Source organism: Rhinolophus sinicus, linkage group LG01, assembly GCF_036562045.2.
Source record: "Rhinolophus sinicus isolate RSC01 linkage group LG01, ASM3656204v1, whole genome shotgun sequence".
In the NCBI taxonomy this organism is placed as follows: domain Eukaryota; kingdom Metazoa; phylum Chordata; class Mammalia; order Chiroptera; family Rhinolophidae; genus Rhinolophus; species Rhinolophus sinicus.
In genome coordinates, this window is record NC_133751.1 from 127,209,394 (window position 1) to 127,233,883 (window position 24,490).

General features: G+C 34.5%; 1 protein-coding gene across 8 annotated transcripts in view; it reads left to right on the forward strand.

Moving 5' to 3' along the window:
- The window catches only part of R3HDM1 (R3H domain containing 1), a 111,533-nt gene that overhangs the window by 36,324 nt on the left and 50,719 nt on the right, over positions 1–24,490 (forward strand). For 4 of the 8 annotated variants that reach the window (XM_074335625.1, XM_074335629.1, XM_074335631.1 and 1 more), the window contains 4 exons: positions 1,724–1,978; positions 4,857–5,002; positions 10,543–10,833; positions 16,475–16,598. In XM_074335625.1, coding sequence (XP_074191726.1) covers positions 1,724–1,978; positions 4,857–5,002; positions 10,543–10,833; positions 16,475–16,598 — 816 coding nt within the window. The remainder of the gene's footprint in view (positions 1–1,723; positions 1,979–4,856; positions 5,003–10,542; positions 10,834–16,474; positions 16,599–24,490) is intronic. The other 4 variants (XM_074335640.1, XM_074335642.1, XM_074335626.1 and 1 more) reach the window with 3 other exon arrangements.

Here is a 24,490-nt window from a genome sequence, read left to right on the forward strand (position 1 = left end):
GATTTTTAACAGTGATTGCATTTTCGGTTAATACTGTCAATTATCGATTGCATTTTTCATGATAAAGTCCTTCATTTGCCATTCAAAGACCAATAAAATGGCTGAGAAGTTTTTGAGAAATTTAAAAACTAAAGAGAAATAATATGTAACTACTATCAGTGAGTGGAAATTTCAGTAACATGCTCAATTCTACCAGCTTCTTTGCATTTAGAGTACATAACATTTAGGTTCATAACATTTTCTCTTTTTACTTTCACTAACTGGCATCAATACTCAAGAACCTCACGTTTCTTTTGGGATCCTTGTTGATCCATATTTTTATCCCAAATAAGCATGAAAGTCAGCAGAAATGTCTCTCTCTCTTTAACCTGTTTGTATTAGCCTAACATTTGGTGTTGTACAGATAACAATTAAAGGGAGAGATGTATATTGAAGGTCACAGAGTATTTTTTTAATCTCTGACTATACTCAGTGTTTTAAGTGTTAAAGTATGTGGATTGCACTTGTCACATTTTTAACTTTTATTGTGGATAGTAAAAATGTCCTAGTGTATATGGTATTGCCAAAGACAGGTAAGTTTTATGAATATAAAATATATGTGTACCAAAGATGCATTTATTTTTAAAATGGCCATTTAGTCATATATCACTAGAAAGTCATTTAGACACACTTCCAAATTAAAACATTTTAAGAACATGTACTAGTTATTTGTATTATCTTAAGAGATAAAAAGAAATTTAACTCTTACTAGGAAAAAATGACTTTTTATATAGTTCTTGTCTATAGTCATTTTGGTACAACTTAAAATAGAAGTTATCCTTCAGAGGAAATCTGTATAGTGTATCATATTTGTTTTATTTCATTCATTAAAGATTAATTCTCCATCCCAGAATCAACTGTTTTTTAAAACTGAATTAACTATATACATTATCGAAATCTTTTCCTTTTTGTCCTTTTCTCATTCACCTGTAGCCATTATACTGAAAGTCAGTTGACATTTTTAGTCTATGTGTAACAGGAAATGAAATCAACTGCAGACATAAAAGTGGTTAGACATAAATTATCAACTTAGTTTATTAAGGACAGTGAGAAATAAATTTTAAACTGATGTTAATACTCTTTTTGTCCCTTGATATGGTAAAAAATCAGAAGGTTACTGTACATTATAGGGAGATGGTATGATTATGAGCTGAAAATGAAGTTCTGCAATGAAACTTGACAGTTATTTCTCTTGAAGAAAGTTTATCATTTTTTTGTTATTTTCTACACTACTCTTAATCTTTCCATGTTCTTGTAGATAAGGGGTTTCTGATATAAGAGGTTTGGGCATTTGGCTATGCTAAGTTCTTTTTCCCAGGGAAAGTTATAATCTGTATAATCCTAGGTGTTAATCTAAAAGGTAAAATGTATATAACTTTGTCCTTTTGGGAATGTGGGCAATGTGCTTTTTGTGACTGTCCGTGGCTGGTGTTATAAACGTGCTGAAGTTGCATGCTTTGGCTATGATTTCTCTGACAACTGATGTGATCAGTTAGTTGTATTCAACTTGTTCATTGTCGGGAGGGAAAATGAAATTGTACAGTAAATCAAAAATAGCCAATGCTTTTATATGGTAACTGCATGGTATGCAATGTGAATTTGATTTTTGATTGTTACATGTTTAAAACCTGCATTTTTTATATGAGGTTTAAAAAATCCATATTTTTCATTACTCCTCCCCTAGGTTCTGAGTCTTCTGGTAGTGTAGGGTCATCTACGGGCTCTCTTTCTCACATCCAGCAGCCTCTTCCAGGTACAGCTCTCAGCCAGTCTTCTCATGGCGCACCTGTCGTCTATCCAACTGTCAGCACTCATAGTTCTCTTTCCTTTGATGGTGGCCTAAATGGGCAAGTCGCATCTCCTAGCACTAGCTTCTTTTTGCTTCCCTTGGAAGCGGCAGGCATACCACCTGGCAGTATTCTGATCAACCCACAAACAGGTTGGTATCCCGAAAAAGGTGTTTATTTCAGTTGAGATATCAGGAGTTATCTGAAAATTAAAGAATACGCATTAACTGTATTATCTGTGTATGTGTTGTCAGCTTTTTATTTTTCATGCACAATTAGCATTTTTTTGAACTTTAATAAAAACACTTATGCTAGAAAATGTTAAAAGATATCTTTATATTTTTCTCCTTGTGACATTTATGACTTCATCTTTTAGGCCAAATAATGGACTAAGTGTAATTAAAAACAATTCGTTTCCTAGAAATGAGACAACCACCTTTGAAAGAGCTTTACTTGATAAAAGCTCTGATAAAATTTTTATTTGATAAAAGCTTTATTCTGGGGAAAATAGTATGTATTTCATGAAGAAGGAAGAAGTGAACAGCTCTGGAAAGATCCTATAAATAACTGTCCTTTTGAATATGGTAATTGTTTTCTACTGAGGGAAAGCTAAAGGACATCTTATTAGTAAAAGAAAATAGGGAGATTGGCCGGTTAGTTCAGTTGGTTAGAGCATGTTGCTGGTAGCACCAAGGTTGCCGGTTCAATCCCCACATGGGCCACTGTTAGCTGTGCCCTTGCTAAAAAAAAAAGAAAGAAAGAAAAAGAAAATAGGTAGTCATTATGAATTAATATTGACAGCACATTTTTTGCAATTAGATAATAATTTGCATATGTTGAGCATTTACTGTGTCTCATGTACTATATTAGGTGACTTAAATACATTGTTTATAATCTTTATAACAACCCTGCTAGGTAGACTAAATTTCCACTTAAAGATAAGGAAACAGCCTCAGAGAGATGCAGTCATAGTACATTTCATTTGTACATAGGCAAAAAATGACTTACAATAGAGAAAATACAATCTTTTAAAAGATCACAAAACATCTCTATTCAAAAATGACATAGCCCAGTCATTTGGTAAGATAATGAAAACAACTTTAAATCATTTCATAACCTTCCTGAAAAATTCATACACTGAGCTGATGTGGTCACATCAGCATGGTAGTAGTTGGGCAAGATAGATAGATACAGGCAAGAGTGTCAGAGTCTCTGAGTGTTCCTTTTGTTGTAGAGAAAACATGGCTTGAAACTCACTGCCTTCACATTTCATTTGCATCTCTTTTTTTAAGATAAAGTATTCCAACATTTATTTCTATTATAAGAATTGATTTAGCATAAGTAACTGACTTCAGAAAGTCAGTTTTTGCTTAATAATAGTTATCTTCTTATCCTTGAGGTTTATTATATTTACTAAACTTCCTGATTTCCTGGAGCAGGATATAAGATGATTTAATATTTCACTATTTCCTATTATTTTTTTATTCAAAACATTCTGGTTAATATGTTTTTGGTAACATGAAAGATTCAGTTGAGTAGGGAATAATAGAGTGAGAAACTAATCAACCTGAAATTGAATTGTATTCTTAATTTTAAATGAGTTCAAAAGTGACCTCTTTGCTTTTTGAGAACAGCTTTATAACACATCTAACTTTTTTCAGGCACTTTTAAATAAACATGCTTTCACCCAAAATCTTCTCTACCATTTTTTTGTTCCAAAATTAACCGTCAGCAAATACCCAGCATGACTTCTTTTTAGTTATTTGCGACCAACACATAAATGATCAGGAAACTGATAGAAATAATTCGACTTTGGAGGACTTTTTCCACTAAATAACAATAGAACAGTGGATCCTTCCCTCCCAAGTATTATTTTATTACATGCCATAGATTAAAAAAGAGAGGGGGTGTTTTATAATGGAAGAAAGGATGTTTTGAAGGATGTATAAAGCTATTATTAAGTCAAATTTCTCTTATTTTCCTATGTAGTCTTCCCATTCTAAATGGGTATCATAGTCAATGGTCAGTTTATTTCACATAGTCTTTTCTTTTTTAAAAAATAATCTAATGCATAGTAAGGAAAAATACTAATTTTTAAATCTATTTATATGTGCATTGAAAAAAGCCTAGAAGAAGGCAACCAAATTGTTAACTATAAGATTATGGGGGATTTGTTTTCCTTTTGATCTGTATTTGTTGGTTATTTTCCCGCAATAAATATATTACTAATACTTTTTACAATAAGAAAAACTTGTTTAGAATGTTATGTGTAAAGCGTAAACTTTATTTTACTTAAAAAAAAAACACACCAGTTATTAGTAAGCAATAAAAACAGGCCTCAAAATCAATATTAACGTTCTCTCTAGTTTTCTCTCTTACCTATGAATAAATCTCACTGGAATTAAAAAGATTACTTTAGAAAATGACTTAGAATCTAAAAATTACTTATAACTTGTAAGTTAGAAGCTGTAAAACAAGAACACTGCCATCAAGTCCACAATTTGAAATTTGAAGCTGTCAACCATTTTCATTTTCATTTAGTTTTAGCTTTATTAGTTAAATATATGTACTCTGGCCTGTAAAGTAGCTGTTTTCCAACACCTAATAGAGGCTAATTAATAAATTTCCTGTATCCCCAACTCAAGTATTTTTTTCTGGAAACTGAAATGTATTACAGCACTAAAGCACCACAGACTTGTAACTGATCTCTTGAACAAGGTGTGTTTCAGAATTCAGAGGTTTTCAGAAAAAAAATCTATGTGTTATAAAATAACTTCAGTAGATTCTGGATCAGCAACCTCAGTAAAACTCTGTAGCAAAATGTCTGAATATGTACTCTAAGCAGGAAAATAAAGACTAATACTATAAGGTCAGACTTTGCTTCTTCCCAAGCTAAGGACATTTTTATTTTCAAAAGCTTCAAAATTGTGAATAAGGATTATAAACGTGTATTATAAATTGTTAGTAGAATGACCGATTTTTAGACTCTGTTGTAAATTATTTTTGTTCCCTCCTTTTTTAATTTTTCAGGTCAGCCCTTCATAAACCCAGATGGGAGTCCAGTTGTGTATAACCCTCCAATGGCTCAACAACCAGTGAGAACCCAAGTGCCTGGACCTCCCCCTCTGCCACCGCCGCCACCTCAACAACAAGCAGCTAACCACATTTTCTCACAGGTGCACATGTCCACGATTACGTAATGCTAAGTTCACCTGCCTTTGCATATTTGGGACTAAATTCACTGATTATAATTAAGACAGCCCACATAAATATCTCTTAGAACTTTAATATTCTCCACCAGTGATGTCCCACTCACTGCTTGTAGGAAGAGGGGTTAACTTCAAGGGCTTTTCAGCTAAAAAATACAGTATATTTATTGAAAAGAAGGGAATTTTATATCTCATGAGCCTGTGTGGTGAGTACCTTATCCCTAGTTCACAACAGCAAGAAATGGATGAGAGGAATAAAAACAAAGCTAAGATTATTCATTATTCCAGTGAGCAAAGTGAGTTGTTTTAAGATTCAACAGATCAAGCAGTTTGAAGAAACTGAGTTGTTCAAGCTCTGCAATGTACTCGCCATCCCACCTACCCTATGAAAGATTCAGGCTTTTCTCCTATAGATGTTATTCATCCTTGCAGACTGGATTATACCAGTGTGAACTTCTATTTCATTCTGTCTTTAAAGGTTGTGTCACATATCAAAGACAGTTTGTACAGTTAATTACACCTTGTTTTCCCTGTAAGACCATCTAAATATCCCACTTGGTGAGAACATACAGAGTAATTTCTTGTGAAAAAAGAATGGTGATAAACTTGCACTAGAGAAAGTTCATTAGTTTTGTTCACAAGTTATATCATTTGTGCTGCAGGGGTGAAGAATGGATGAGCAGTTTGATAAAGTTATCAAATATTTTGGAAGTTAGGAAAATAATTGTTCCTCTGGCATTTAAGACTCCGTACTGGGCAAAGCAGTTTACCTAAAGGAGAAGGACTTCTAGGTCTTTGATGTATTTCTAAAACCATAAATATGAATTCATGTGTGTAGTGGAAATTGCCTAAAACTCTCTCCAAAGACTCCCATATCCACTTCCCAGCCACAATTTATTACATACACTCAAGTACCTGTTGGACTACATAAAACTCCCTCCCTATTCTTCTCTGCCCTGGCTTCATTGAACTTGGTCCTGAAGTGTTTTTCATGCATAGCACTATCATGTGGTTGTTTTTGCAGCACGGTTTCACTAGGAGCTTTATACTAGGACTGATTCCATTTCATTTCATTCAGTGAAAATATTGTTAGTCTGGCAACTTCAAAAAACTCTAAGGATTTATCTATTGTTACATGTTTCAGATTATTATCTCGTAAAAATAACTTTAGTTATGAGACAACCCTAAATGAAGGTGTAGGCATCTTAGTTTAGAAATAAATGCCTTAATAGGCTATAATTTGAAATCCTGGGGTATGCATCAAACTCCATGGCTGATTTTCCTCACGTTGCTTCAAGTGTTTCTGGAAATTAATCATCAGATACAAAAAAAGAGAATTGATGGGAAAAATGATACTCAGTAATTATCTTTTACGCACTGAGATAATCCATCCATGAAATTTCAAATAACCGAACAAAATAATGCTATGATTTCCAAAGCCTGCAGATAGGCTGCATTTCTTGAAACCAATCACTTTAAGTGGGTCTTGTTTTGCAACCAGTTGCAATTTAAGTAGGAAAAGGAAGTGCTGAGGCTTTTTCTAAGTGATGCCAGAATTTCACTTTGATCAGCCAGTCTTGTAGCCCACGTTTTTCTCGTTACCACTTGCCACCCTGGCAGACGTTAATTCATACCCTGGCTGCTCACAGTACCCTTCTGCCTTTTATCCCCCAGCAGACTAAAGCTTTGTGTCATCTGACACTTACATAGTACGTCAGGTTGTCTGACTTAACACATCGAATAGCCTGCGCTAGGAAGTTCTAAAGCTACTGTATCTCGTTTCTTGTGATGTGTGCTGTCATCCATTAGGAAGCTTGCTAACTTCTAGTTGAGAGGATAGTGAAGAACCAGTAGCTACTCTATAGGTCTTTCAGATTATACTTTTTTTTTTTTAGTACTTTTACTTTAATTCTAGGTTTTTTGTAGGATTCTAGGCTAATCTAAGCCTTTCATAATTTTAAAAACAATTGTGTTGATTTTGTACATCTTAATTGTCAAAAGAATTTCTCGTTTAGATTATTCTATGGGTAATCTTACTTAGTTTATTTTGCAATTTTAAAGTATTCTCTTTGGAAATATTGTCCACAGGGAGATTCATGTGTATACATTTTAACCAAAAGTAAGAGTTTTTATTAGATACAATTTCTTGGGTTCCTCCAGTGCTTGCTTACATGGCTGTCTACAGGTCGTTTGACTTACCTTAGCCTGATTGCCATCCATAAAATGGATGATGGTGGTTTTTAAGCCAATATGTATATCACCCCCTTTGTAATAAACTGTATAAATATAAGATTGGGAAGCTAAATCAGATGCCAGTGTTAGCCTATAAATGTCTAGCTGTATTCCATAAGAGTTAGAAATGATTAAAACATTTTTCATTTTCTAAAACACCTGTTTTTTCAGTGCCCCTGGGAAACAGAACTTTTTTTTCCCCCTGAAATGTAGGAGTATTCCATTAGTGGAAAAATTTCAAGTAACTAGTTTCTCAGCTCCTAACACATACTCTCTTAACAAAAATTTTTACTTACAAGAAAAATGTGTTTATCTTTCGTATATAAAAGAGATTGTGTGTGTGTGTGTGTGTGTGTGTGTGTGTGTGTGTGTGCTTTAGACTGTTAATGGTACCCACGGTACATTTTTCTTTAAAAATTGCTAAAATTGAGACATTTTGGTCGCAAAAGAGTATCTCATTGTGCCTTATCAGATAGAGAGGGTAATTGACATTGATATTATGTAAGTTACTGCTATCTGATAATAAAATAAGTGCTGTTTTTCTTTTGTTATTTAGTGTTACATAACTAAATACAGCAGCCTCTTCATCAGATCAGGAAGTGAGGACAAGTGGTTTTGCTTTTACCAACTTAACCCAGAGGTCTTAGTTAGATAATAGGATTTGAAACGTCTAAATTACCTGTTTTCAGTGAATATAATAAATCTTTTTATGAAAAAATTATCCTCACTATATATTAAATTTAAGCACAGGTACATTCTCAAAAATTTTACTATGTAGTTTCTTTGTTGAGCTTTGTTTTTGTTTCCTGTGTTGTATTTAAGATGACTTTATAAATGTAGTTTAAGCTATTGCCAAAAAAATGGAAACTTTCCATTTTGTGCAATACTTCTGACGTTAGCCCTATTTGCCAACCTGTTATCCCTTAGCCCATGGGTGCTCTGCCTGCTCAGTACTCTACAGCCCCTTCCCCATGCCCGCCCCTGCCGGTCTCGCCCACCTGGCAGTACTCCATGGTACTGTACCTCTCTTCAGCTCCTGCGTTGTTCCTGTGGGTGGATGTGTGATGAAGCCTCGTGAATGTGATTCATGTGATACGGTTTTTTGTGATTTTTTTTTTTAAGTGAGGGATACATATGAGTATACTGAAAAAAGGTGTTTCTAGCCTTATTAGGAATAAATTCATTCTCTTCCCTGAAATATTTGTTATATTAGCTTATTACAGTCACTGCGTAAAACTTAGTCTTCTCCTTCCTTTTCGTAATGAAATAATTTTCAGGTTGATTATGCTAGTGCTGACATGTCTTAGATCCTTTTCTTATTCAGGCCAGTGCAGCTCTCTACAATTCTGAGGTAGCAGCTTTCATCTGGGTTTAGGCTTCCTGTTCTTTCCCCAGTGCCATAGGTCTAGTACATGTAGTACTAGTTAACGGAGTGAATTGAAGCTTACAACTCCATAAGACATCCTCCTAAGTATATTTTCAAGGACCGCCTCAAACTGTTTAATCTGTGACTTTAATGGTACCTTCTTTAATCACAAATGACACTCCTCTGTAAGAAGTCAGACGCACCACTGCCATGTGTTCTCTGTGTGACCATCTACAGTTATTAAACATATGCGACATCGATGTAAAGTACCTCCTGCAGAGCGCCGAACATGAACTAGATATTCAATAAATGTTACATTTCCTTCCCCTACAATGAGTCTGCCTAACAGCCTACATGCTTTTCCCAGTGATGCTGTTATTCTAACTAAATAGCCATTACATTTTGAAATTGCTTTCCAACTTAAATTACAAGTTGTGTCTTAAAGTCACTCAATACTTTTTTAGAAATGTTGTGTTTTATTGGGGATATTTGTCTTTTGAGCTGGGAACAACCTTATCTGCCAGCCTTGGCACTGAATGATTTTCAAAAAATCACTTCCAGTCTGAAAAACTGAAATTTTGCAGGCTTTGAAAAAGTGGACAACATTAAAAAGAATAGCATAAAAGCCTCAATGTTTTGGGAAATGGCAGCTCATTGGAATAAGAAGTAACTTTTTGTCAAGATGACTGTAATGGTGGCGTGTAGTTATGGTATCTCTTTTTAAAATATTTGGCCATATTACTTTGTAACTGCAGCTAGTAGGTATATTTTGAAACCATTGATTTAGGGAGAATAGTGCTAGAGTGTTTCAGAGCAGCCATTTGGGAGGAGTAAAACCACATATCTTCAATCATTAAATCAGTTCCCCTTTTTCAATCCCTTATCTTCTGCGTAGCCTTAATCTACTTTGCAAAAACCAGCACGTAGTAGAAATTGCTGTCAACTTTGTCAACTTTGATCTGACAACTCAATTGCTATAATTTTTTAAGTAACTTTTTTCACAATTTTCCTCTTAGCAAAGTGTATATGTTGTTGCCAATCTCTGAGTCCTTGGGAGAGGGGGGAATGCCATTTTAACCCCATTATTTTCATTTCAGTGATACTATTATCTAGACGACGTAGTCAGAACTGGTCCTTATGCTGTTGCTGAGTCAAAAACATTTGTCAGACGACATATAAATCATAAGCCTATCTTGGCTGGGCACCGTTGCTTGCTCACCAAGTCGCAAAAGCAGTGGGAAACTGTCTTTTGGATTACATTTGTCTAACATCTGACTTAAGGAACAGACTGAAAAGCACTAGGTTGGAATAGACTTCATGGCCAAATTATTTTTGAGAGATTAGAGAGAAGAGCAGGGGGGGTAGATTTTAATTTTATTTAATTTCTGCTTGTATATTTGCTGGGTACGATAGGAGATACAAAGATGCATAGAACCTGAATCTTGCCTTCCAGGAAGAGGGGTGATGGTTTAAAGTGAAGAGCAGTTCGCACTGTGCCTGACTAGTTACCTGGTCTTTGAAGTCCTTTCAGAAAATTTTAACCATGTAATATGTAAAAGTGTCACATCCACATCCTAACATGCCTTTAATCTTCATTTAAATAAGTGGGTTTTTTCCTTTTTTATTGTGAATTTTATTGTGTATTTATACCCTACTCTTTTCTGCACACTATATATTTCCATTACATATATTTTATAAGTAGTTTGCAGTGACAGCATTGTAATGTGCATACCTTCCTGCCTTAAAGTTCTCATTTTCTTGGAGCTGTTCTTTCATTAAATCATGTCTGTTGTAGATACATGATTTCCATAATATATACTACTGCAACTCATAATATACGAAGTATTTTTCTTTAGTGACTTTGGTCTATGAATGAGAGGCTTACTGATTTGACTTTCTCCTTTTTTAGCAGGACAACCTTGGGTCTCAGTTTAGCCACATGAGTCTCGCCCGCCAGCCATCTGCAGATGGTTCTGACCCTCATGCTACCATGTTCCAGTCCACCGTTGTCCTTCAGTCCCCGCCACAGTCTGGTTATATCGTGACAGCAGCCCCTCCACCACCGCCACCACCTCCTCCCCCTCCGCCCCCCCTGCCACCTGGGCAGCCGGTCCCTACTGCTGCCTACTCTGCTTCTGGTCATCCTGTCAGCCAGCCTGTGCTCCAGCAGCAAGGATACATTCAGCAGCCCTCACCACAGGTACATCACTCCCCCCGCCCCCCCCGCCTCCCCACCCATGGAAGCCTCTCATGTAAGATCAGTTTTAACATTAGACAGCTAATTTTTAATTTCACATAGAAAGAATTTGTGCAAATTTATAAACAGCATGTCATCATTTCCTTGTCTCTGGAGATTTTCAAGTTCATGCTAGACAACCACACAACAGGTCGACACTTCAGTTGGATAGTTAAACTATATGATCTTTGGGTTTCCTTCTGACCCTGAGAGGTTTGTTTTGTTTTAATTAGCTTAAGAGAAACACAATAAAGTAAATGCACTATAAAAATAAAATGATGCATTTCGAGGAGAAATAGTATCAGTTTGGGGAGAATTAACATCTTAACACTGTTGAATTTTCCAGTGTAAGAATATGTTCTCTCTCTCCATTTATTTAAATCTTCCTTAATTTTTCTCAACAGGGTTTTGTAGTTTTCATTATATAAGTATTACACATATTTTATTAAATATAACCCTTAAGTATTTAATGTTTAAATATTCTAAAGGAGATTATTTTTAAATTAATTTTCTATTCATAATTTGTAGAAACAATTGAGTTTTGTTTATCCTGTGGACTTTCTAAAAATTCAGTTATTCTAGTACTTTTTTGATAGACTGCTTAAGATTTCCTAAATAGGAGATCATTTCCGTATGCATTATCCTTTCCAACCTATATGCATTTGCTTGCCTTATTATATAGCTAAGAGCTCCAATATTGAATATACTCACAACACAAGAAGGAGAAGTAAAATCCCTAGATTCCTTGTATTTTTTGTTGTTGTTCTCAGTTACAGTGGACATTCAGTATATTAGTTTCTGGTTATTAATCTTGTAAAATGTTTTTTCTGCATCTACTGAAGTGATCATGTGATTTTCCCCCCTTTATTAACACAGTGAATTGTGTTGACTGACTTTTGAATATTAAACTAATCTTTCATGATACAGTATGTGTTTTTTTTTATATGGCTAGATTCAATTTGCTAATATTTTCGGAATGATTTTTGCTTGTATGTTCATGAAGGATATTGGTCTGTATTTTACTTGTAATGTCTTTTTCAGGTGGCAGTACCAGGGTGGTACTGGCCTCAAAATGAGTTGGATATTTTTCCCTTCTTTACTTTCTAAAGGAGTTTGTGTAGGATTGATGTTATTTCTTTGTAAATGTTTGCTAGATTTCACTAATGAATCCATCTGCACCTGGAGTTTTTTTTGCAGGGAAGATTTAAAATTACAAATTCAATTTCTTGGTAGATACAGAGTTAGTCCAATTTCCTATTTCTTTTTGGGTCAGATTTTATAGTTTGTTTCAATTCCATTTATGTTGTAAAAATTATTGGCATAAAGTTGCTCATAAAACCCCTTATTATATTTCAGTATCTTTAGGATTAATGTTGGTATCACCTCTATAATCCCTGATATTATTAATTTTGGTCTTCTCTCTTCTTTTTCCTTTACTAGTTTAACTTGAGATTTATCAATTCTATTGATGTTCTTAAAAAACCAACTTAGGTTTTATTAATTTTATTCATTTTCTATTTAAACTATTTATTTTACTGTTTTTTTCCTTACTTATTTTTGGGTTTCATATGTCCCTTTGTTTCTGGTTTCTTGAGGTGGAAGCATAGATCATTGATTTTAGATGGTTGTTTTTTTCATTATAAGATTTTTAATGTTATAAATTTCCTAAGCACCATTTAGCTGCAACCTACAGATTTGTAAACGTGTGTTTCTTATTTAATTCAAAATATATTTTCTCTTTTTTGTGAGTGACTTTTTGACCCATGATAAATTTGGAAGTGTATTATTTAATTTCCAGGCATTTGGGGCTTTTGTAGATATCTATTGATTTCTATTTTAATTTCATGTGGTCAGAGAACTCTTAAGATTTCAGTGTTTTGGAATCTGTTGAGTCTTATTTTATGTCCCAGCACGGAGTTTCTTAGGGGATGATCCATGTGCACTGTAAAAGAATTTGTATTCTATCATTTTAGTGTTTTGTGGTTTTTTGTTTTTGTTTTTTAAATTAAAATGGAGTTCACATGACATAAAATTAGCATTTTTTTTTTATTTTTTTTTTATTAAATTTATTGAGGTGACAATTATTAGTAAAGTTACATAGATTTCAGGTGTACAATTCTGTATTACATCATCTATAAATCCCGTTGTGTGTTCATCACCCAGAGTCAGTTCTCCTTCCATCACCATATATTTTAAAATGGAGTTCACATGACATAAAATTAGCATTTTAAAGTGAAAAATTCAGTGACATTTCGTAAATTCAGTGTTTTTGCAACCACCACGTTTCTTTAGTTAGTTCCAAAATATTTTTATCACCCCAAAAGAAAACTTGGTGCCCATTAAGCAGTTGCTGCCTATTCCCACCACCCAGCCCTTGGCAATCACCCATCTGCATTATGTCTGTATGGATTTTCCTATTCTGGATACTTCATAGTAACAAAATCTTGCAATATGTTACCTTCTGTGTCTGGCATTTTGGACTTAACATAATGTTTGAGGTTTAATCCACATTGTAGCATGTATTACGTTGGTGCAAAAGTAATTTTAAAAGGTTAAAAATAATTGCAAAAACCACAGTTACATTTGCACCAACCTAATAGCAGTACTACATTTCTTTTTATGTCTGAATAATATGCCATTGTAGGAGTTGTTCATCTTTTCAACCAGTGATGGTTTTGGGATGTTGCCACCTTTTGCCTGCTGTGAATAGTGCTGTGGTTTATTACCTAGGAGTAGAATTACTGGATCACATTTTTAATTTTTTTAAGAAGTGCCAACTGTTTTCCATAGTGCCTAGTTTTAAATCACATTACTTGTCTTTTTGTTGTGGAGTTGTAAGAGTTCTTTATGTATTTCAGATACTAGATCCTTATCAGATGTGTGATATGCAGGTATGTTCACCCATTCTGTAGATTGTCCTTTCACTTCCTTGACAATGTACTTAATGCACAAAAGTTTTTTTTAACATTGATAAAGTCCACTTGATCCATTCTTTCATTTTGTTACTCATGCTTTTGGTGTCATATCTAAGAATCCATTGTCAAATCCAAAGTCATGAAGGTTTATCACTTTTCTTCTACAAGTTTTATGGTTTCAGCTTCTAGATTTAGATCATGTACCAATTTTGAGTAATTTTTATATGTGCTATGTGGAGAGGGTTCAACTTCATTCTTTGTGTATATCTATTTGTTCCCAGCAGCATTTACTGAAGACCCTGTTGTTTTTCCTATTAAATAGTCTTGGTATCCTTGTCAAATCAGTTAACCATACATACAAAAGTTTACTTCTGTACTCTCACTTTTACACTATTCTGTAATTCTATCTTTATGCCAGTACTGCACTATTTTATTACTGTACCTTTGTAGTAAGTTTTAAAGTCAGGAAGTGTGAGTCCTCTAACTTTGTTCTTTTTCAAGATGTTTGGGCTATTCAGATCCCTTAGGATTCCATATGAATTTCAGGATTGGCTTTTTCATTTCTGCAAAAGAGGCCATTGGAATTTTTATAGGGATTGTATTGAATCTGTATATCGTGTTGAGTATGATTGCCATCTTAACAATATTAAGTTATCTAATATTAATGAACGTGCAATGTCCTTCCATTTAATTAGGTTGTCTTTAGTTTCTTCTATATTCTTTTGTTTCTGCATTTAGTATTTTGTAAACATCAAGTGAGTCAATGTGGTATCTTTCAGATCTTCTACATTCTTAAGTAATTTTTGTCCAGTTCTAGGAATAAATGATAGTGGGTTGGTTTGTCTATTTCTCCCTTAAATTTAGTCAGTATTTATAGTATTTGAGTCTACATTAAGTAATTTATATTTATCATATCTTCCTGATTTATTGACTCATATTGTGAAATATTTTTCTGTCTCTAGTACTATTTTTTTCTCTTGAAACCTATTTTGTCTGACTCATCATTCTTTTGATTTGCATTTAAATGCTATGTCTTTTTCATCCTCTTATTTGCAACCTTTATATTAAAAGTGTGTCTTTTACGTACAGTATAGTTGGGTTTTGCTGTTTTATCCAGTCTGATTGGAGTGTCTAGTTCTTTTGTCTTTAATATGGCTCTTGACATGGTAAGATGTAGGTGTGCCACATTGCTGTTTGTTTGTTTGTTCTATTTGCTTCTTCCCCTGCCTTTTGTATTATTTGAACTCTTTTAGTGTTCCATATTATTTCTTCTATTGCTTTCTTATCTACAGCCCTCTGATTCGTGTGTTTGTGTAGCTTCTTTAGGGACTATGATGTGTATCTTTAGCTTATCACAATCTATTTCACGTTCATAAGAAACTGCAAGTAAAATATACTAGTCATGTCAGCAGTATAATTCTATTTTACCTCTATTGTTTGTGTTATTGTTATACATTGCTTGTATGTATTATAAAATAGTGTTATAATTTTGCCTTAAACAGTGATGTCTTTTCTTTATTTAAGAGGGAAAAAACGAATATTATTTATACACATAGGAACATACTGAAAAGTATGATAGTATATAAGATCTGAAATCAGGATATACTTATTGGTTGCTGATATCTCCAAATTAAGGGGTCACATATGTATTGTGTCTGATGTTTCAAAGACAGAAGAACATTACAGTAAATTTAGGAGATTCTTGGCTAATAATTGATCTAGCAATTCTGTCCTTGACTGGTTTCCAGATGAAATGGACATCCTTTAAGATCTCTACAGATCTCTGTTCTTTTAGAAGTAACCCAATCAGAAAAGCAGAGCATGAGAGAGCCCATGAACCTAATAAAGTTAACTTACCACATACTTCTACCTCACTGGATTATTTATTCTAAATCAGGTTACATTTAAAAAAAATTCAAAACTGATATAAATAGCTCTGGAAGGAAAAAAAGGCAGGCTACTCTTATTGGCATTTTTTTCACCTTCATTAAGGTATAATTGACAAAATTTGTATTGGCATTTTAATTTGCATTAGAAATTTGAAAAAAATTAAGGACTGGAACCAGTGCAACTGTGCATTAATGTTGGAAAGGAGAAACTGACTTTTTTTATATACACTGATTACTGTTCAACAGTTGAATAGAATGAGCTAGCAGTGTATATTTCAACCAAGATATGTCTCAAAAACAATGTTAATTGCAAAATAAGTTTCATTAAGTTATAGTAGAGTACCATAAATGTAAATTAATTGAAATCAATTTTATTTATATATATACACACACACACACACATATAAAATAGAAGTTTAAAAATATAGGAATGATACATTCCAACTACAGGATAATGGGTTTTCTGTGGCATGTAGAACAAAGCAGTACTGGAGTAATCCTTTCACTATTTCAGTACTGTCTGATTTTGTAAAAGATAGAGGAAAATCTGAAACAAATAGCGCCCAAAAATTAAAATCTACTAAATCTGATTGGTGGGCGTAACAGTAGGTGTCTTTTGTTACGTATACTGTATGTTTGAAATTTTTTCAACAATTTTCGATTAAATTTAAAGCTAAGAAAAATCAGTTTTCAGGTGCTTGGTGTTGGAAAGAATTATTACTCATTACACTCTGATGTTCCTCTTCAGAAAAAAAGTTGTTATTGCAAGTAGAATTGATTTCCCCTCCGTGCTTGTCCTAGATGCCAGCCTGTTACTGCGCTCCAGGCCACTGTCACTCCAGTCAGCCTCAGTACCGCCCCGTCCCTTCAGTTCATTACAGTTCACATCTAAACCAACCACTGCCACAGCCTGCCCAGCAGACAGGTGAGTAGTATGTCTGAGGTCATTAATTCTTCACTGTGGCTATTGCTTTTTTTCATCCTGCTTGATTACAGTCTTACTATTAATATTAAGATACTGCCACACTTAGTCTACCCGGGGTTTCAGATATAGGCATACCTATGAATAGGCAAACCAGCAAGATTAAAAGAGTGGGCAAATCTTAGCACCTGCTGGAAAATACCACAGTCAGGTTTATATGCAAAAGGGTTGGGGCCATAATAAGGAGATGGTACTGGGCTGCGCTGTGTGGTGAGAAGCTTCCTGCTGTCGTAGTTGAAGGCTTCTCTGCAGCCTGGGAATCCACCTATGGTTACAACAGAAGAGTGGCAAAGCGAGTTAAGATGTCTCCTGAATAGCTAACCAAGACAGCCTAGCTTTGATTGGGAACTCTTGCCTACTGAAATTTTCTTTATGTCTTAGTCTCAGTGGAAATGCCTTTAAAAAGACTGATGTTCTTACACATCTTCTTCGTGTTTTGTTTTTCAGTTTGCTGGTGTCTAGTGAAAGGTATTTTTAAACCAAGTGCAATCTGAAACGTAGGCATATCAAAAGAATCCAAACTCAGTATTATTTTCTTTCTGCTCCTTTCAAATTTTCTTTAAGCATTCATTGAAAACAATTGATCTCAGTGTTGCATAAGATTATCTTACTAATTTTACCGAACTCATTTCTCTGTGCTTCCCACCTAGATGTGTACTTCTGCCCCAGATGTTTAATAAGGTATTTTTTTCAGCCTTTCATAACTCTAGGTGTTGAAGTACAATTTTTTTGGTTTCTTTGGATCCTTTTTAGCTGCTTGTCACCATGAAAGGTTTCAGACTACGTCAGCTTGACTCACTGAGGCCACATAACCCTCACCCTCCACTTAAGCAGTTTCTTGCTCTTGGTATTGTGTGGAACCTTAATGGGTGCTGCACTTTCAGGAGGAAGACATCTACGCTGAACAATCTGATGAGAAGTGTCCTTGCTTCTCCTCACTTGTGTGGTCTTCAGTGATCATAGTGACTTAGCAACTTCCTACAAGATATAATTCGTACTTATCATTCCTGCAATGGGGTTTCCAGGTCCTTCATCTGTTGCTCCTAGGAGCTGTCTTGTACGTAGTATGTAGGTTCTTCCTTTTTTTGTGCTACTAGCCCTGTATTGTCCCGTGTGTGTGATAGATGTTCTTCCAAAGGATGTTTAGTACAAACATTAGTCATTTTAGCCAACATAGAATTTGTCCTCTCTCTCAAATATGACTCTTTAGTTTCAGGTTTTCCTGAAGTTTAATAATACAGTCCACTTATAATATAAACTAGAGTATGCTATAATTTTGAAGGGCATCAAAAGTTGTTCTTTATACATAGAAAACATTGGTTGTGACACTGATCATTAGCTTTAATAACGTTTTATTCTTGTAGAAATTATTTTCTGAGTTTTCCTCGGCCTGTGACTGACTTTTCATATTATTTTTGTCATGATTTTTTTCTTCATAGCTAATGTCATGATAATAATAAAAAACAAATTTACCTTCATGTTCCCCATTCAAGTACCTCGTATGTGACTAATTCATGTAGTTTGTTAGTACACCCTATTAATGAGGCAAGCAAAATCCTTTGGTCCATATTTGTGTGAGCTTATTAGTTTTGTTCTTTTTTAAGGTTAAATTTTTGTCAAATTGCCTACAGAATTAAAACTTTTAACCACAGGTTGGATCTTTGAGCTTGTACAAATACATCTCTGCAAAAAATATACCCAGTTAATGCAAAATAGCAGAAAATGACACTTCGAATTGAGGCCAAAATGTCTGTGTGACAGATAGCATGTGTTTATCATCAGTCATATTTTAATTTGGGGGTTTTTTGAATGCTATTTATGGAAGCAAATATAAGATAGGTTGCATCTGGATAGTACAGGCACAAAAAGAGAATACATCTGAATAGCTGACGTTGTGTTTGACTCATAGAGTCAGTCGTAACACTTTATAATTAGAGTTGGTCCTTCCAGTTATTTTATGCTGTATTCTCTTAACTTATAGCTTAAGTTAGTTGAATTTCATTTAGTTTCAGAAATAAAGAGAAATAAATCCTCAAAGCATCCTTATCTAAAAGGGAAAGAAATATTTTATGCTAATAAGTAAAATAGAAATTTTCCTTTAAAGAAAAATTTGATAGTGCCAAATATTATGTTGGAAGTTATATTGAACAATTTTATGGAATTGGTAGGATTTGAATATTTTAAAAAGTTACAATCCGGGCAGCCGGTTAGCTCAGTTGGTTAGAGCAAGATGTTCGTAACACCAGGGTTGCTAGTTCGATCCCCGCATGGGCCAATGTGAGCTGTGCCCTCCATGAAACAACTACTTGACTTGGAGCTGATAGGTCCTGGAGAAACACATTTAAAATAAATAAAAGTTAAAAAAAAAAAAAAATTAAAACACAAAATCACAAATTTTTTTTTTAAAAAAAGGTTACAATCTAAAAACTTTTGTTGTAGTTACAATCTACAGACTTTTTTTGTAGTTAGTGATTTTTTTGTGTGTTTGTTTGTTTTTGTTTTTTAATGTAAGAGCTTAGAGAAAAAAATGTACATTTATGTTAGTATGTGTCCTGATAGAAAAGTAAAATGCACTGGGGAATAGACAAGGCAGTTTTTTGTTTCTAATTTATTTTCACAGATTTATAGCAATTCCTGTCTTAGTAATTTACATTTTTATATGTAAACATCATACTTTTTGGATTTCTTTTTCTTTTTTGTCCTTATACTTCCCTACATTCCACCACCCAAATCTGATTAAAATTAGAAATTATAACATTTTTTTTTCTTGTCAAACAACATTTAGTCAAGCTTATTATTTTCTTTTATTACATAAAAGATTGAAACTAATTATTCGACCAAATAATGAAAGCATTGATAGATTTGGAACAATTTTTCTTCACTAAGACACAAATAATTTTTAAATGTTTGTATATGAATTTAAAGAAATTTTCCCATAAATTAACACACCCAATTGAATCAAGTATTCTTAGCCCAGGTAGAGTATGAGCAATAAAATATAAGATTTTCTCTTATTTTTCCCATTTGGAAGCAGAGAGAAAGTGGGGGACATATCTCAAGGAGAAAATTCTTTGGTCTTCCATCCATGTTTGTGCCAGAGGACCACAATAGTTTTACTGATCTCCTTGACAGTAACCTCCAGTGTGCTATGGGAACTGAACTGAAATCAGTACTAACATTACTGCTAAGGAATGAATATACAAATCTTGTGTAAATGGGAAACTACCATGGTCATTCCAAAGAAGGTTGAGGCAATCCCCGTCAACAGAAGGAAAAGAAATTCTGGCTACAAAAGGCTTCTCAGACAATGTATCGTATAATGTGAAAGAAAACAAAATAAGAGTCAAATCCTGACAGCCCTTATTTGTTTTTAACTGGTATTAGGCGTATCCCTTAAAGCCTCTGGGTTTCAGTTTACTCATTTTCACAGTAAGGGAATTTTACTGTGTTCTCTGTTGAAGCCTCTGTGTACCCTAAAATTCCATGATTCTGTGTTGATCTTATGTGAGTCATTTCTAGTTCAGAAAGGTGGAATATTAGAGAATTGGTTTGCAATAGTTTAGTGACTTACTGTCAAGAACTGGAGTTATACAAGTAACAATTTCAGAAGATCTGGTTGCTTGCGTGTTCCAATAATAAGGATCTGTTATCTTAACGCTTTACCACATAATTTACAGCTTGAATACCGTAATGTATACTACATACAAGGAGTTTGGTATACTGCAGGGAGTCATTATAGCAGAGATTTTAGGTTTGTGAAGCCCTGGCTGTTTTCTGTGTAGCTGCTTTCATTCTTATGACTCTTTTGAAAAGTTTGCAGCCTCACCATATATGTTTAATATTTTGCAATAATTGGCCTTGTTCCTGAGCTGTTGGATTCGGGGCCGTAGCACTGTCTGAGAGGTTTACATTTCTCACAGTGAACCGGTCTCTTTTTCAGCTGCTTCCTGGCTTCTTTTTACTCAGGTTTCCACTGCCTTTTATTTTTTTTCTTTTTCTGTTCTTCTCTTTCTTTCTTTTTTTTTTAATGCTATATTAAGGTATTAATATTTGCTTGTATTTTCCATTAACTGTAATGGCTTTTAATCATGCATCATACTCAACAATAGGGATTTGAATTTAAATGATAACCTTGGCTTAATGTAATTTACCATTTAAAAATTCACGGAAGCTATTGCTTTAATTTCTTTTCCAAAGCAGATTTGGATGACAGATTCAGTTTGGTGTGGAGCTTTTCTTAAAAGTTTAATGTCTCAAGTGTGCCAAACGCATTAGCAAAAGTCAAATACATCTCTTTTCCTATTGCTACATAACTTTTTAGGAACAGTATTATACATTAAAGCATGCCATCAAATAAGACACCTAAAGGCATTTGAAGCTACTTTAGGCTCCAACCAAGGATATAATTCAGTTTCCTCCCCACCCCCCAAACTGTGATATTACATGCATGTGGGAAGCAAAATGACTGTAAAACTAAATATCAATGCATTATATCTTCAGTCTTAGCTTTTCAAATAACTCAGAACCACGTGGTTCCGAACTGATTGAGCTTTTATTACCTGCAGACTATGATAGGGTCCTGATGAACTAACTACACCATGGGAGGAAGATTTTAGGATAAGTGATCTTTGAGATGCACAGAATATTGGCAGCATTGCAGGGCACACATTTAAAAGTAACTAGGATATAAAAGGCAAGCCTATTGGATAAGCAGGGGAGGGGTGATATTGATAAAGGATTTAGCTATCTCAAATAGGGGCTCTAGGCACAAAGTCAATTTCTTTACTGACAACTTGGACTGGAGTAATAGGAGTTTTGTATTTATATTACTGGACTGGTGGCCCTGGCTATCCTTGTTATTTCATTGATTCTGTGAGCATTTCTTAGTATTGTGTGACCAGCATAGATTCAGACATTGTATAATACCTACAAATCCACCTATTTCCCTTTTCCCTTCTCCATTAACCTGCCGCCACTGAAATCTGGAGCCAAATGTATCTGGTAAGTACCCATAGATTTCCTTGAGTTGTACAGACTCTCATAGGACTGTCATTTAAATATAATAGCTGTGAGCTGTAACCTCTATGTCACTGTTTTCATTTGATTTGTTTTTTGTGTTTGTATTTGTTTATTTTAGGCACAGAAGTAGGAGAGCAGAGGGTGATAGAGGAGAAAGAATAGTGAAGGCGAGCTGGCCCTGTGTCTTCTTCCAAATTCACCGAAGGGGCTATCGTTACTTGAACTTCCCTGCTTACTAAAATAGTGCCACAGACATTAGATGGACCAGGATTACAGACTTGAGGTTTAGATGATTTGGAAACAGTTTTTCTAAATTGTCTTTTAAATACCTAGTTACCAAAAAATTTAGAGTTGGCAAAATGGCTCATTAAAAAAAAAAATCTGCCCTCACAGTGCTACAAGTTCAGTCTCGAAAAAAAATTAATAATACTGTTAAATGAACCTTAGATTTATAGCTGTCATGACTTCTTCAATTCTGTGTGTTATCTTTCTGATTATATCTAACCTGCATTAAGAATGCTTTCCTTTAACACAAATGCTAGTTCACGTTCACCTATGTGAAATAAAACTAGCCTGTGATAGCCTGGGCAATACTTTTCTGCCAAACACTGTATTTCCTTCTTGTTCTCTGCTCTATTCAAGTGAAAGGGAGTTAAAAATAGAATATTCTTTGGAGCCCTCCAGGGAAGGGCCTGAGCCATCAATTTATATTGTCCTAGTTCTCTCAGCTTGCAGAATCGATTGTATGTTTCCCTGAATGTGCTGGATGGAATGGGATAATATTGCAACAGTGCAGTCCTTTCACAAAGGAGAATGGCAGTGTTAAATAGCATCGATACTGAGATATGGATGTATATTCTGTTGTTTAGTATCAAATTGGCCTTGCTTACTTTACAAAACAGATACTTCCCCACAATATTGACACAAATTGCTATGAAAGATATCCTGTTTTCCTCCAACTTCTAGGTTAAATTCAGCCATATCACAGGAATGGTCTTTTTTTAAATTCTGATATACTGAAACACACTTTTTAATTGAAACAAGAATAATTTAGGTAGTTGCCAAGTTGGTGATGTATTGTGTCAGAATACTGGAAATACTCTTCTTATGTAGTATTTTATAAACGTAGTATTTTATAAACGTAATGGTGTAATACTTTTCATTCTCTAGAAATCTATTTCATCCTTCCTAATCTTCAACCTTCTCCCTCTTTTCCAGATCATGGGATTTTTTTTCTCATACTTGGCAGTCTTCAAACTATACTTTTGAAATTATTAGGACTATGTCCTTCCCCCTTCCTTAGTCTGAATAATTAGATAATGAACCTGAGCCACCAGGCCGCTTCTCTGAGTAACAGTCTGTAACAGTTGATGCTCAGCATCCTGAATATTTAAACACAGTTTCAAAGGAATTTGTGAATAACTTGAACACTTCCTTAAGACGTAAACTTTATTCAGGAAGTGTGCATAAAGCAAGGCATGCCTATAATTAGATGATCCTTTTCATGTTGTTAATAAATTACTAATGTTTTTGTCTTACATAGACAATACTTAGGTTCTTCTTATTTTTAATTTGATGAGTAGAATGTAAGATTTTGTTTGTTTTTAGTGCTTTCCAACTGAATATTTATAGCTTTGCTTATGATTATGGTAACTTTAACCATCACAGATCATATGGTCTTATGTCATTCGAAAAAGTCCAATAACCTTATTGCAACTTTTAATATCCTGCTCTTTAGAGAGTATACTCCGAAATTACATACTTTTTATCCAGTTACTGGGTTGTTGTAATTATTGGAATAAATGATCTCATCTTGACTTCTGGAAAAACAGTTTAGGTGCTGTCCTAATGCCAGTAGAATTTGCCTCCTGGGGTACCAGTCATACAAAACATCAAATATTAAATGATGCGCTTTTTAAATTTTTTTTTAAAATCTGTGACAGCCTTAGAAAGATTCCTCAGGCCGTAACAGCTTCCTGCTCATTGTGGGTCAAACCTGGTGGGTTTTCCTGCCTCGGGTGTAAAAATGAATGTAAAACTACTGAGTGTATCAAAAAGAGCCATTGCTTCACAAGAACTTAAAGACTTCACCCATAATACAGAATACAACCCCTCGTACGCAGGTGTCCAGGTTAAAGCTGGCATTGTCCCACTGGATAAAGTCTGACTTCTTGGCAAAGCAACTCACCTTTGTAGAGAAGAAAGCCAAATAATATAAAAATTCTTCAGGAATCTTCTGTGGGATATGGCAACAGAGTATACATTTTGAGCAGGGGCTGCCTTTGAGGCAAAATAGCAAAGCTAATACCCAAAGAGGAACACTGGAGATTGACATGGAAATATTCAAGCTGAGAGAGACAGACCAAGGGAGATGAAACCTGAAATACATCACCATTTGGGCATCCTCTTCCTCTTCCTAGTTGTTTTGAATACAGGTGAAATCTAATTATAATAAGGCAAGGAAGTGGAACCATTGAAATGCAGATGTCACATCCAATGCCTCTTGGGAGTAGTGGGCAGAACAAGTGAAGGAGAGGCTGTCCCAGGGAGAGGACATTATTGGCCGATCATATAAACTCTCATGTCTGGTCTTTTTTCAGCCTCCCAAGTGCATATAGTTACCATCTGGACTAACTGCTCAGCCTTTCACTCTGATTCCTAATGCGAATAGCAATGCTTATACTCACAAACAATCTTCAACTCAAATGACAGAAGTTTCCTGGTTGATGGATAATTCTCTGTTTTCCCATAATTAAATTTATCTTGAGACTTAGGTATGTTAAATTACAGTAAAAGTCTTCATTAACCAGAATTCT